Here is a 14,812-nt window from a genome sequence, read left to right as displayed (position 1 = left end):
GGAGGTAAGCGTGGCAGGTGCACCTAGAAGCCATGGGCTCTTCTTGTGCTGCTGACAACACACTGTTGTCATATGGGGGGGGGGCTGCGCCTGGCGGGGGGCCAGCTGGTGTCCAGGTGCCATTTCTGCATGGACCTCTAAAATGAAGGTGGCCTCCACCGGCTCCTTCCGCGTCCCCGAGGCTCACGTGTGTGCCACCTCTCTCCTTTGTCACTGCTTCCCTCGCCCTGGCTGTGCTTGGCCACCGGGGCCCCAGACCACAGGGAATGTCTGGCTAACGCACGAGGAGATGGAGACGCTCGCAGCCTCGCCGCAAACGGTCAGTCCCGCCAGCTTGCCTCCCTCGGGGTGTCCCCGCTCAGACCCGGGGCGCACAGTGGTGTGTATGTGAACGGTTCCCAGCGGGCATGTCTTCAGGCAGGAGTTAAGTGGACGTGACTGTGTTTGCGTTGTGCCGTCTGTGGACTTTTCCCAGGGCGTTGAAGTGGGTAGACTGGCTCTGTGTAGAATAGATTGAGTTCTTCCTCCTGGAGGAGAGACCCCAGTGCAGCCCCCACTGCGAGGGTCTGGCCCCAGGTTTCTCCTCCGGTGACTGCTGGCTGTGGGGCGTCTGCTTCTGCATGTGAAACGGGCCTGGGCTGTGCATGAGGGGTGCATGGTGCTTGGGGGCCTGTCTGCGTGCCTCCGCTCACCCGCACTAACGCTGTGTTCTTTTGCACCCTAACCACGTAACCCCAGGAGGATGCGGAGGGAAGCTGGGCTCAGGTGGGAGACTCTCTGTAATCTCTTCTTCTCTGTGTGTGCAGCCACAAAAAGAATTGGAGTATGACAACTTGTAATTTACTTTTCCTAACACTCCTAACACTGTAACCTCTTCAGAGTACTGTCAGCGAGGTGACAGCGTCAGGCAGGCGGAGCCCAGGGCTCAGGGCGCAGAGTGCGTCTCATGGACAACTTTGACCACATCTCAGCGTTGCTCGTAGGGGCCGTGGTGGCACATGCTCACGGGCGTCAGAGTCCCGTGCCTTTGGCAGCTCCTGAGGTTATAGCCCTCAGTCCCAGCAGGGCCACTTGAGCTACGAGATCCGTTGATGCTCAGAAACCACATTTTAACCCCAGTCACCTCTGCGTCTGTGTCGGTGTCTCGTGAGCCCTGTCTTCCTGCCGTGTGAGCTGAAGGCACCCCTCCTGATGGGCGCCTCAGAGGCAAAGCCCCTCCTTGCCCGATGTGTCCCTGAGCGTCCCGCTGCCCAGCCCCTCTGCTCCGCACAGCTTGGTCCCACTGCCGTGCGGCCTTGCCAATACGCTGGCCGCCGCGAGAGCCCGCGTGGTGTGCGACAGGCCGTGCGTTTCAGCGGCGCGGTGGTGGCCACCAGCTGTGGACAGCAGTTTTTCCCGAGGCTCTTTCAAGGCCTTGGGGTCAGGTCTCAAGATGAATTGTGTATCTGAAGGAGCAGTGGTCTTAGGTTGGACTTCTCCTGGTTACAAGTTGACAGTTGAAACAACTGCTCCCTTCTGTTTGTGCTCTTACCGTAGAGCCGGCTTGTAACCACAGCGAGGAGGCGTGATTCTCTGAGCCCCCGCACCTCGTTTATGTGCGGCTGCTCCAGAGGGCAGTAGTGACCTTAGTGACTTAGGAAGGGCACGCTCCGTGGTCGCTCAGACGCCGGGGTGTCCCACGAAGAAGCGGTGCCTTGTCCCACTTCAGTGTGAGACCCTCTGTCAGAGGCAGGAAGCACAAAGAGGAGAAGCCGGACGTTTGCTCTTGGTCACGGTGACCTAGGTGAGCTGTGCCGGTGGTGCCCGGGCTGGCCGACACGTGGCTGGGCTTGAGCAGGGGCCGCTGCACGTCCAGACCACAAGCAGGTGCGGAGCCGCCTGGTGTCTGTGACACCGCTGGGTGTCGCTGTCCCGCGCCGGGCTGCCCCCAGCGGCCAGCTTGGGAGCCGGGGCCAAGTCTGAGGTGCCTGGGCCCTGGGGGAGAGCACATCAGGGCGGTCAGAGGTGGGGACACTTCCGTTGGCAGCGAGCCCCAGCGTGTGTTTGCGAGACCGCTGCTTGCCAGCAGCACAGCGGTGGAGGGGACAGCCGCGGCCTTGCCCGTGTCTCCCGTTGACCGAGGTCAACAAAGTGCGCAGGGTCTGTGCTCCCCTCCACGGTGGGACCCGCAGGTCCTGTGCTGTGGCTGTCCCTTGTCCCCCACGGTCTCTGACCTGTGCCCTGGGGGCCTGGCCCTCCAGGAGCCCCGTGACTGACCGGAGCAGACGCGCACGAGGGGGGCTCTGCTTCCACGGGCTTTTCTATTCAGAAACGTTTCTGCGTTCTGCGTCCGTTTGCGGCGGCGCCAGGTGTTGCCGCTCTCAGCGCCAGGCCTGCGGGCTGGGGGCGGGGCCCGACGGGCGGGACACGCGGTGCGGTGACGGTGTCCCGGGGAGTGCGGTGTGTTTCCCAGCCGCGGTGTTTGCAGTGCGTCGGGAAACCCTTCTTCCTGTTAGAGCTCGGGCTTCTGGTTGGCGTTCCCGTCATTCCTTCCAGCTTGGTCTGTTTCAGGGAGAAGTTACCCGAGAGGCCGTGTCGTCGGGACTGCGCGGTGGTGGGTGGAGCTCCGTCTCCACGGGCTCCTCCGGCCGGCACGCCCGGTCCGTCTCCGAGGGCGCACATGCACGTCACGCGTTCCTTGTCGTCTGTATTCTCTTAGATTTGTCCCGAAGGCAGCCCTGGTTTTTGAGGGCGTTGTAGATGGAATTTTTAACATTTCAGCTTCCAGTTTATTTCTAGTATTTGGAAATGTGGTTCATTTTTGGGCCCTGGCCTTGTGTCCTGCAGCTGGACTGCGTGCAGCTCAGTGTCCTGCCGGCCCGCTCCTGTGTCGTGACCAGCTCCTCTCGCCGTCGCGGCCCGGGTCTGCTTCCCCCCGCACTGCCGCGGCGACGGCCTCCGGTGCCACGTGGCCCGGCCGGGGTCCTCCCCTGCTCCCGCCCGGCTTTGGCCGTTAGGGTGGTGGCAGCGCTGCGCCTGGGGAGACACCTGCGTCGGGCCGAGGCCACGTCCCCCGTTCTGAGAAGGCCGAGACCCCCACAGATGAGGACTTGTACCCGTGCCTTTCCTCCTCTTCTGAGATGACGTTGTGGCTTTTCTTTTCCAGGGGTGAATTTCACTGGTTTTCACCTGTGTCTCTCGGTCTGTAGTTTTCCCATAATACGTTTGTCTGGTTCTGATGTCGGGACGGTGCTGGCCTCGTAGAACGAGGTAGGCCCCCTCCTTTGCTCGCCGGGAACGCTTCGTGCAGCGTGGCTGCCGTTCCGTGTTTGGCGGGGTTCCCTGCTCAGGCCGTTCAGGGTAGAGGCGTTTGTGGGAAGGTTTGTGGCTGCAAACCCAAGCTCTGATAGACAGAGGTCCCCCATTTCTTACTGAGCGGCTCCCGTCAGCTGCCTTTCAAGCAATGTGCCGTGTCCTCTCGGTGACTGGAAGCTACTCACAGCTTCCCGTTTTCCTCTCAGTGTCTGCAGGGCCTGCTCCTGCGTCCCCTCCCTCTCTCTCCCTCTCTCTCCCTCTCTCTCTCTTTCTCTTTCTCTCTCAAATTTGGGGGGCGCGGAACCACCGCTGCGCTCCTCCACCCGCTCACGCGTCACTCGATGCCTGTGTGCGCCCCGACTGGGGCTCGAACCCGTGACCGCGGCTGAGCTGCCCGGCCAGGCCCCCGTCACGCCTCACACTGGGAACGCGTCTTTTCTCTTTTCCGGATCACGGACGGGGTAGGCGCTGCTCCCGAGAGTGAGGAGGAGCCAGGTGGTCAGTTCCTTTTCTGGTTTCTGCGTCACTGGCTGCTTCTTCTGCTCCCTGTGGGTTTCATTTACTCTTTTTCAAGTTTCTTAAGGTAGAATCGTAGATTGCTGATATGTGACCTTTCTTCTTTTATATCGTGAGTACCTAGTACTATACATTTCCCTCAAGGCACTGCTTCAGCTGTGCCCCGCGATTTCTTAATATATTAAGTTTTCACTCATTCAGTTCAATTCATTTTCTCACTTCCCTGAGGGTGTCTTTTTTGACAGTTGGGTTACTGGTCCCTTTTTATGAGTTATTTGTAATTCAATTATTTTGAGGTCAGAGAACATAACTTGTATGCCCTCCTTCTCTCGGTCTGCAGATGCGTCTGTCTGGGAGAGGCCCCACGTTGTGGGTGTTCTGTAAGACGTCCGTGGGCTCAGAGGGTGGCGGTGCTGCGGGCTCCCGCGTCCCACCTGAGGGCCGGGTGGGCTCTCCTCAGCCGTGGGCTGTGGAGGGAGGGGGCTGGCGTCCTCCTGCCGGGCCCACGCACGGGTCTGTTCCTCCTTTCAGTCTGTCGGTTCTTGCTCGTCTCTCTCCTTTTAAACTATTTTAATTCACTTTCTTAACTGGTTTTGAAATGAACAGATAATAAATTTTATTAAGGAAATTTAGAAAACAAAATGTTAAAAACAAAATCAAAACCAGCTGGAGGTCTCTTTGACGAGTAGAATGGATTGATCCCTCAAACTTGTTCATGAGTCGTGGGCATTCTTTGGTGTCATATTATTATATGTGAACGTTATTCCAGAGAGAGAATACGTAGTCAGTCAGTTTTATCGGGGTTCAGTAGATCGGTTTAATTTATAAACACAAACGAGGTATAGATTTTTAATAGTATAATTCCTTTTGTATAGAATTTTACTAACAAATTCAGAAGGTAGAGGAGAGCAGAGTGTGTGAAACCGGAGAGGAGAATGTCGCCCTTAAGTCAGTGTAGCCTCTGGGACTGGGGCGCAGACGGGTCACACGGGGCAGGGCGGTGTGCGCGTCCGAGCTGACCGTGCGCGGTTGTCGCCGGCAGACGCTGGCCTACGGGGACATGAACCACGAGTGGATCGGCAATGAGTGGCTGCCCAGCCTGGGCCTCCCGCAGTACCGCAGCTACTTCATGGAGTGCCTGGTGGACGCGCGCATGCTGGACCACCTCACCAAGAAGGACCTGCGCGGGCAGCTCAAGATGGTCGACAGCTTCCACAGGTGCGGCGCGCACGGCCGGCCGACGCGTTGGGCTGCCGCCGCCTCTGGTCATTTTTTAAATTTTTATTATTATTATTTTTTAATAAATAGAAACAGCTTCCAGTGTGGAATTATGTGCCTGCGAAGGTTAAATTATGACCGAAAAGAACTGGAAAGAAAAAGAGAGGAAAGCCAGAACGAAATTAAAGGTTAGTACGTTATGTCTAATTGACCCAGCATCTCTCTGCTTTCCCAGTGGATCAGCAGCCGCCGCGGCTTCCTGTTGGAGACGCAATCAGGGCAGGCTCTGAGTGGAGGAGCCTTGTCATTCGGGGGCGCGGGGGCGCTTTTCAAGTTCTCGCAGTAGCAGAAAGCTCAGGCCGGGCCTCGTGTGCGTGTCCCACGGTCTGCCTTTCCCTCCCACTCAGGGCTCTCCTGCTGCGAGGACGTGGGCATCTGTCCCTCAGAGGTGCTGACAGAGCAGCAGGCAGGGGGGCAAGAGCCCACTCTTCATCATTCGCCTGCTCTTGCCATGGACCAGGGGCTGAAGCACAGAACCGAGTGGGGGGCCCTGCTCCTGGGGCCAAGGGGATGACGCAGAGCAGATTTCAGCGGCCGGGGCAGCAGTGGGAGGAAGGCAGAGGGTTTCTGGTGGGAAGCAGGTGGGGCAGTGTGAAGAGGGGAGACCAGGGCGCCTCTAGACGTCAGGTGCGCACAGGAACTGCCCTCGGGTTCCCGGGAGACTGAGTGGTAGTTGGGGGTCGCCTGCACCTGGAGAAGGGCCGGGACGTTGCTGTCACAGAGCTGCAGGCGGCTGTCGTCCCTCTGCTGTGTTTTGGCGGTTGCAGCGCTACGTGCGGCCAGGGTCTGACGGCTCCGGATTCGTGTGGGAGCCCTCGTCCTGCGCTCTGGGGACGCGTGGTGAAGACTGCCTCCGGGGGTCACGGTCTCGCCGTTTCTGTCCCCACAGATGTGCTCGTCTGGAGCAATGAGCGTGTGACCCGCTGGGTGCTGTCCATTGGCCTGAAGGAGTACGCCAACAACCTGCTGGAGAGCGGCGTGCACGGCGCGCTCCTGGCCCTGGACGACACCTTCGACTTCAGTGTGCTGGCCCTGCTGCTGCAGATCCCCACGCAGAACACCCAGGTAAGGCCGCAGGCCGTGCCCCGTCGCTCCCCGCCCTCCTGACCGAGGCCCGCCACGGGGAGAACGGAGGCGGGCGGAGCAGAGCGCAGACAGCTCACGCCACCTCTTCCCGCGCTGACGCGCAGCAGGAGGGTTCAGCTCGGCCAGACCCAGCTCTCGTTGCTTTTGTCCCCTCTCCGGTGTCTGTTGCAAGCACGAGAGGCTTGCCACCAGCAGAATAATGGGGCACTGTCCTTCCAGTCCATCTGCGCCCCAGGTTGTCTGTGGAAGGAGAGCTGCTCCTGGGTGGGGCGGGTTTCATGGCTTGTTTCTCTGCGTAGCTGCCCTCATTCTTCTTGCCTCGTGGGCTCATTTCAGAGTCGGGAAATGTTTTGTTTGGCAGAAGCTTGGTGTCCTTTGCTTATCTGCCCCGCACCCCGCCCCGGCCCCGCTCGCCCCGCCTGCACCAGCCTGCCCGGCAGGCACCCTTCTGAATACAGTTTCCAAGGACCATGGGCCCCCCTCCGCAGAAGCCCATCTGTGGACTCCACGTTAAAACCCTGGCTCAGAGCACTCGTGGCTTTTTAAAAGGTTCTTAAAAGTCGCGGTGGAGCCCTGGCGGGTGTGGCTCAGTGGACTGAGCGCCGGCCTGCGGACCAAAGGGTCGCCGGTTTGATTCCCACGTGGGCTCATGCCTGCTGTGGGGCGCACAGGAGGCGGCCGACTGATCTGTCTCCCCCTCTTTCTTCCTCTCTTCTCTTCTTTCTAAAAAAATGACGAAATAAAATCTTTAAAAACCAAAAAGTGCTGATAGAAAAAGCAGTTGCGCTAAGTTGCCGCCCTTCAGGTCCGACTGAAGCGCGGGGTGCGGCTTTGTCCGATTTCAGGCCCGCGCTGTCCTGGAGAGGGAGTTTAACAAGCTCTTGGCCACGGCGACGGACAGGCGGTTCGGCGAGGTGAGTGCGCAGCGGGGCTCAGGCGGGCGCTGAGCGTCAGTGGCCGTGCTGGGCACGGGCGGGCCGTTCGGTTCGGCAGGGGGTCCCCTCTCAACGAGGCAGTGTTTCCACGTTACAAGTCAAGCTTTGTTCTTAACGTTTTACTAACAAATGAGCCATTACGCTGTTTTCAGTGAGGCGGGTTTGGTTTTGGTTTTGTCTCTGTAACTTCTGCTGCCCCTTAGAAACGTTTCTCGTAGAACATGGGTTGCAGCCTAAGAATGTCGTCTGTGCCTCCGCTGCGTGTTGGGGACTCTGGCTGCCTTACCCTGGTCCAGTGACTTGTTTATTCCTGCACCGTTATTTCTTATTCTCTTCATGGGATCTTAAGAAAAGTTGGGTTGGAAGCCCTTGCTGGCTGTAACCCGGCATAAGACAGAGTTGCTTACAGCCTGACAGCCGCGTTTCAGACAAACAAAAGCATGTCATCTCATACAGTAGGAAGGTGGTCTTTGCCAGATAAGGGGGAAACCTGGTGATGGAGAGGAGGCCCGTGCCCCCAGCGCGCCCGGGATGCCCTAGTCCTCTCACCGCAGCTCCCTGACGTCAGAGCCCCCGTGGGGTCAGGAGGGCGTGCCGTCCTCGGGTTCACAGACACGTGACCAGAAACGCGGCTGTGAGCCCAGCCACCGTTGTAAAGGGCTGACGACCTTACTGGACTTTTTTATCTTTCATTGTGCAGTCATTTTTATTTCTGTCCTTTAATTTCCCAGGATGATGATAAAAGTTTCAGGAGAGCACCTTCTTGGAGAAAAAAATTTAGACCAAAGGACGTCCGTGGCTTAGTGGCTGGCTCAGCAGAGACGCTGCCTGCGAACTTCCGGGTCCCCTCCTCCCTGTCCTCACCCTCCATGCAGCCAAAGAAGATGCAGCTGGACGGTACGTGGGCCTCGCGCCACCCTTCCCCCCGGGTGGCAGCATGAGCCGCTTTGGCTGGCGCGTGGGGAATGCTGGAGAGCGGCTGTCTAACCCGTCGGGAGGCATTTGAGCACCGTTGCATGCCCGGGCTTCGTTGTTTCCGGGTCAGCCCTGACACCCACGTAGAGAAGTCGAACAGCAGCAGCGGGAGTTTTACGTCCTCCCCTGGCGGGACATTCGCTCTCTCGCCCCTAAGGCAGCTGCGTCGCGTGTCCTCGGTGTGTCGCCCTGGCCGGCGTGTGATGGGCAGCGCAGAGGCCGCTGTCGGCCGTGGCTGTGTGGCAGCCTCCGGTCCTTCCCTCGCCCGCAGGCCCCTCCCCACACTGGGACGCTCGCTGAGCCCACGCATGCGGCACAGGGCGCCCCTCTGGGAGCTCCGCCTGTCCTGCCTGCTGCGGTTCGTCCGTGTCACCCACGTCACTGACGCGAAGTGTGAAGGCGAGCCCGGGGGTCGTCCGTGGGCAGCAGCTGGTGCTGCTGACACCCCCAGCCCTGCTGTCACAGTTGCCGGTCAGGCCCGTGACGCTGCCTCAGGCAGCACTGGGCTTCGAGGACGCCGCTGGGGACGGGCTGGCCACGGTGTCCCCGAGGCCTTTCGGTCTGGCCGTCCCCGCTTGATGGCAGGCAGGGTCCAGTGTCCCCAGCTGTGACGTGGCCCTTGCCACAGGGCTGCTCCTCAGCCCGGCGCTGCGGCTGAGTGTGTCACCGCACGGTGCTCCTGGGACGTGCCCAGTCCGTCACAGCCACGTGACCCCACGTCCCTTTTGTTCTCGCTGCTGGCGCAGGGCGTGGGCTCTGGGACGGGTAAACATTCCTCGTGGCCTTGGCCCTTCCCGGAAGGGGGGTGGAGGACGGTCCCTCTGGCCCGCGTAAGAATCCGAGAGAACACGTTCGTGTGGCGCCCTCGCTGAGCTGAGCCGAGCCGGCGCGGCACCCACAGCGGCTCCCGGGAGCCCCGCCCGCAGGCCGGCGTCGCCCTGGCAGGGCTCAGCGATGAGCTTAATGGGGACGGGCGGTTACTTTTTCAAAAAGTCGTGTTTTTCTTTTAAGGAGCATGCAGATGACGTTTGTAGATTTTGCCTGCAGCTTAGCCTTTCACTTAGTGAACAGCCTGAGCGCCTTCTTACTTCCCTCGTAGCTTCACTCCCATTTTCCTCGTTACAAGTCCCGTTTCCCTGTTCAGTGCTGACAGCGGTGTTGAGGTTAGAGCTTAGATATGTTAAAAGTATTTCTAGAGTCCTGGCCAGTGGGTTTCAGCTGGTTGCAGCGTCTCATAACCGAAAGGTTGCAGGTTCGCTCCCTGCTCCTGGCGCATCCCAAATTGTGGGCCCGGCCCGTCCGGGCACGTCTGGGAGCCACCCCGTTGGTGCTTCTGTCCCGTCGACGTCCCTCTCTGCCTCTCTCCCGCTCTCTTTCTCTAAAGGTGATGAAAAAAGCGTTCTCAGGGGAAGATAAGAATATATACGTTTCTAGGAAAAGGTCCAGGGAGTGTGTTATATGGAAGGCGACTTCCTACCTTGTGCGGTGACTAAGACACAAGGCTGGTGAGACGGGTCGTCCCGACGGCTTCTAAATGTGGTCGCGCAAGCGCAGTTGCAGCCGGTCTCCTGGGCTCCCAGGCCCCGGTGCGGTGCCAGGGGGACGTGTCCCTGCTGTAGGCGGGGGTGTAACTGGGAACACGAGCAGCCGCTGCACGTGCTCTCAGGCCGGCGGGCAAGGAGCACTTGGGGCTCATCTGCTGGGCCGCGCACTGTGTTCCTTCGCCAAAGTCAGCGGTGCGCGGTTCCGGTGGAAGCATACTGGGCTTCAGTCTCCCTGGATGGGTCACTGTCCTCCAGCCACCTCCTGAGGCCACACCCGGGGGCCCTCAGACTGCCTGTGAGGCCTGCCCCCAGGCCCCTGGGCGTTGCACTCCTGGCCTCGCTCCCGTCACTGCTGGGTCTTCGCCTCCGCCGTCCTCACAGAGGCGGTGTTCAAGCCTGAGGGGAACGTCCCTGTGATCTGTTCCTCAGACAGTTTGAGGGGACACCGGGTTAGGACGACAAGTAGTTGTCATGGCCGTAGGTGTAGGTGGTGAGGCCGTCTTTCTGTCACGGGAGGCCTTGTGGCTCCTTTGGGATGAACTTGCAGGGACTCCCAGGGCTGCTTGGGAGATGGAGAGCCCCTTGGGGACCCCGCGCTTGGGGACCCCGGCGCTCGTTCTCTGGCCCGCCCGGTCCCACCGCGAGGCCCTTTGGAGCGCCCGGCGCGTGCCGGTGGTGAGGTGTGTGAGCGCGTGTGCCCGGCCCCGAGTGCCGCACTAACCGCACGCTGTGTTTGCACGCTCCCCCGCGGTGTCGCAGCAGGCAGTGCGCCGGGGACGCAGAGGCTGGACTCGGCGACAGTCAGGACGTACTCCTGCTGAGGCCGCCGCAGGTGAGTGGGGGCCAGCGCCGCCGGGCTCGGTCCGCTCAGGAACCTGGACACAGCCGCGTGGGCCTCTGGGCGCCCGCTGCGATGGCTCTGGCGGTGGCTGCCCGCAGTTGGCCACAGAGAGGTCAGTGTGCCCTTGTTTTCTACGGGAACCAAGTGTAACTGCCTCTCTGTCTCTAAACCTAGAGTGCCGGCTCCTCTCCGTGTCTGCAGGTGTCCTTGGGGGGGTTGGGGGACCGTGAGCTCGGAGCCCCAGGCACTTGGACACGTGGCTGGGTGCTGGGCTAGTCCCCAGGCCCCGGTGCCGGCGGGCTTGGCACAGCCATTTGCTCTCGAGTGAGCCGAGCAACAGACTGCACTGCCATCGCCAAGATCGGTTCCTGAGGGACCCTGCTGGGTGCTGGGTGGGGGCGGGGCGGCGCCTTGCTCTGCTGCTCTGCTGCGCGCCGGGGCCGTCTCAGCCAGAGCCCTTGGCTGGCCTCGGCATCTGCTCTGTAACTGGTAACCTGCAGGGGTAACCGAAGCGAAGCCAGTCGAGGGACCCTCTCACCGACGCGCTGCCCTGGTGTTTCCGGTCCGCGCTTGAGCGGCCCCCGCGCAGGCAGCCGCAGGGCGGGACGCAGGGGTGCGGCACGGGGCACGGGCTGTGCGCGGCGAGGGCTGCTGCCGGGCCGCCGCGGTCTTACACGCGGCCCCCTGTGCTTCTTTTCCAGCCTACCCGCACTACTTCTACAGGTGACGGCCGCGCCCGGGCCGCGGCAGGGCTCCACGGGTCTGCGCCTCTCCTGCCTGTTACATGGGCCCTGAGATATTTTATTACAGAGTTTTTAATTAGTGAAAATTCATGACTACCGTAAAGAAAATATTTTAGAATTTAATGTTTCTTATATTTATGTAAACTTATGCCTTCATTTATATAGTTACTTACTTTTTCATGTATATCCAGGCTATAAATATCCTTTCAAATCAATTCATGTTCTTATGTCTACTTCTAGTCTTTCAAATGAATGTACTGTAATGCTTGTATGTATAAATCCTATGAACAAAATATAGGGCTTTTGTAAATTATGCATTTATTGTAATTATCATTGTTTAATTTTTTAATAATAAGCCACGACAGAGAAAAGGATTTTACTACGTTTGTAAAGTCGCCCTGACACAGTGCATTACCCTCTCCGAGCGTCACCCGGCTCCACAGCGGCTCTTGGAGATCAGCAGACCTGGCGCCCAGCGGTTGCTGCTGTATTGGAGTGACTGGCCTTACTGTACTTTTTCTAGCAAGAAATGCTTGCTTCTGCAGCAAGAACACATCAGGTGCGAGAGGTCAGCCTCTAACCCACTGGGACTGTCGACGCTCTCGGACACCGCGGCCCCGGTGCTCCCTCGGGGCCTCGTCCTCAGGGACAGGCCGGAGCCCTGAGCTGGGGCAGCACTCCGCGGGACGAGGAAGAGCAGGCGGGGCACCTGGGCCTGCGCTGTGCCCCGGAGCCCCGCATGAGGACCAACCCCGAGGGACGCATGCTCGGCGCGCAGAGAGGACTCACGGGATCCTGAGAATAATAAAGGCCTTACTTTTCTTACTTAACTCATCTTTTTACATTTGTTCGCAAACATGTTTAAAGGATGGACCTAGCTGTACGTTTTTAGATTTTATGATGTAGCCATTTTGGACGGTCCGAGGGGCCAGGTGGCACTTTTACTTTGTAAGTGGCGAGTTGAACAGCCCGCAGGGACGGCGTGCAGACCCCGGCCCGGCCGCCGCAGGGACACACGTGTTTCCTGCTCCCGAGGGGCTTGTACAGTTCACTCTCACCTCTGTTTTTCTATCAGTCTTTTGTGAGCTTCCCAATTATGTAACAAAGTGTGTACAGTCTGCTTTTGAACTCTTTTTATCACAGTGTTATTTATTGCTTTCTTCCAATAAAGTGCTGAAGAAGTTCCCACTGCCAGTCAAGGGCGAGAGCCGGCTGTCCCTGCGCGGTGAGCGGCCCGCCCTGCCCGGCCACCCACTCTGAGCCACGCCGGCTCGTGGAGCCATGTCCCTGGGAGGAAACCCCATTACGGAAGCCAGTTGATAGGATAAGAGAGCCGCAGGGTGGAAGTGGGGTCGGGTGTCGCCTGCAGGAAGGCCGGGTGGTCCCTGCCCGCAGTTCTGGAGGCCCAGACGGGGCCGCCTCCGTTCTAGCGGGAGCCAGGCCCTGACAGACCAGAGGCTCACGCAGACCCCTGCCACCGACGGGGCGGCCCCTGGTGGGGCTGAGCCAGGGAGACCGGGAGACTGCTTCCTCCCGCTGCTCCTCCCGCGCGCTCCCGGGGTGGGACCTGAGCTGCGTCCTTCCTGGTGCGTGGCCCCTGGGAACCGGGAGCCTGCTGCTCTGACAGCGCAAAGCAAGTCCCGCGTCGGGGGCCAGTGCCGTGTGGCAGCAGGGAGGGAGCGTGCCCACGGCCCACCCCCACAGCAGGGCTGGAGGCTGGTTCCGGGTGGGACGCCGGGCAGTGGGTGGCGGTGGGGGAGGCACAGGGGCTGCTGCCACCTCGACCTTATCTTCGGGCCTGGGGACGCACAAAGCTGGTAGCTGACCCTCCCCTCCCCCCAGGGCCGTGTTGGGTGGGCACCGTCCTGGTCACCGTGGGTTCACTTGCCTGTCTGTCCCTCCAGGGCTGCTGGACTCCTCTTCTGAATGACACGGGTGTGCTCTACATGGCTGGCGCGCGGCACGTTGCTGTCCGGCTCAGCCCTCGGAACTGAGTGCTTCTCTCTAGTGCCGACGCCTTCCCAGCTTCTGATTCCGTAGCAGGACTGCCTTACTTGGGGCATCTCCTGGGTCTTGGGGTTCAGGCAGGTGTGAGACTGAAAGCTACGGAGGGCTTCCTGGCCGCATCACCGGCCGCTTGGTTTTGGTTGACTGGAGCCAGGCCAGCCTGGGGTGTCCCGCAGCTTCCGGAAACAAACACGTTATCTAACACATCCCGTTGCGTCATGGATGGACAGCTGCTTCCTTCACGCTGGACTTTGTGGTTGCACCTGCGCCTTGCGGAAGCCATTGAGGAACATGCAAAGATGGACAGACGTGCTGTAGTTCTGCTTGTCTGGGGACACTAGTTAGCCATCCCTCTTAGGTCTGCGCACCTCTCCTGACCCGTCCGGGGCTGCCGGGAGCGGGGAGGGGACGAGCCGCCGCGCAGTCTGGCCGTGGTCACACCAGAGACCGTCTCCGCCTTCCCTTCACAAAAACCCTTAGTTCGGGCTCTTCAGCCTCACGGTTGCCACCCTGAAGTTTCTCACCTTGTTTCACATCTTGTACTTGAAGGTAATCGTGGGGTTTGGCTTCTGTTCTTTGCTTTTTGCTCCTTGAGTCCAGTCTTGTCCAGGGATGGGCCAGGGCCCACGTTCCCTGGGTCCTTCCGCAGCTAGGAGGGCGGGTGGATCCGCCTGCGGCTTTTGCTGCTGTTCTGACTGCCGACGCGCGAGTTAGTGCGTTTCTAAGTATCTCGGACACTTGCTTCCTTAGCTGAGCTCCTTGGCGAGACTGAGCAGCCGGTGATTTTGCTTTGCGTCCTTGACGCGGGGCACCTTCTCAGGGCCCGTTGTCACTCCGCCTGGCCCGCCCAGCGCAGTCACGCCGTGGGGATAGGGCAGGGCTGGCTCCTCTGAGGCTCTGGGCGGGCCATCCAGTGCCTCTCCCCAGCTTGTGACCGTGACAGCGTCTCCCCCCTCTCCCATTCTGATCTGTGTGTCATGTCTTTTGTCTCTGATGAGAACACTTGTCATTGGCCCACCCAGGTCATCCCGGACGATCACGTCTCAACACCCTTCATTAATCGAAAAGACCCCCTTTCAAAGTCAAGTCACATTCACGGGTCCCATGGATTTGGACGGAGACATCTTTGTGGGGCCACCATTCGAGCCACTACAGCATGACACAGTTCTTCTGAAGACCTGCCCGGCCCTGGAGAACAGGCCCCGTCTCCCAGGCTCCCACCCTCCCCTGGGCACAAGGACGTCCAATGTCTCACAAAGGGCCCTGAGCCCGGACAGGGAGGCACCTATGGTCTGTGCTAGGATCTGGCACTAGAAGTGGCCCGATCCTGTCCGCAGTGCCGCCACGGGGCTGGGGCAGAGGGCGACCCAGAAGAAAGCGGAGGACACTTGGCGGGCAAACGGGTGTGACCTCGAGGACAGTTCATCACACGTGAGTGTGCAGAGCACCCACTAGCTGCCGATGGGGGCTACAGGGCGGAGAAGCCATCTCACGGTCACTTACTGAAGACCCGGACACTGAGTGCTGGTCAGACAGGTGGGACAAAATCAAACACCTGTTCTGCCCGGCGAGGCTGCGCCAGGGAGGTCCCTC

General features: G+C 60.0%; 1 protein-coding gene across 1 annotated transcript in view; it reads left to right on the top strand.

The window, feature by feature from the left end:
• PPFIA1 (PPFI scaffold protein A1) overlaps nt 1–12,396 on the top strand; it is a 68,460-nt gene extending 56,064 nt beyond the window's left edge. The window contains exons 24-32 of the mRNA XM_090257259.1: nt 257–319; nt 739–765; nt 4,853–5,028; nt 5,119–5,216; nt 5,978–6,153; nt 7,020–7,088; nt 7,841–8,006; nt 10,391–10,460; nt 11,171–12,396. Coding sequence (XP_090113385.1) covers nt 257–319; nt 739–765; nt 4,853–5,028; nt 5,119–5,216; nt 5,978–6,153; nt 7,020–7,088; nt 7,841–8,006; nt 10,391–10,449 — 834 coding nt within the window. The 3' untranslated portion in view covers nt 10,450–10,460; nt 11,171–12,396. The remainder of the gene's footprint in view (nt 1–256; nt 320–738; nt 766–4,852; nt 5,029–5,118; nt 5,217–5,977; nt 6,154–7,019; nt 7,089–7,840; nt 8,007–10,390; nt 10,461–11,170) is intronic.
• Nucleotides 12,397–14,812: the final 2,416 nt, after the last annotated feature.

Source organism: Furipterus horrens, unplaced genomic scaffold (assembly GCF_987537825.1).
Source record: "Furipterus horrens unplaced genomic scaffold, mFurHor1.1.pri manual_scaffold_2, whole genome shotgun sequence".
NCBI lineage: Eukaryota > Metazoa > Chordata > Mammalia > Chiroptera > Furipteridae > Furipterus > Furipterus horrens.
The sequence above is the reverse complement of the archived record's forward strand: the minus strand, read 5'-3'. Positions and strand labels throughout refer to the sequence as shown.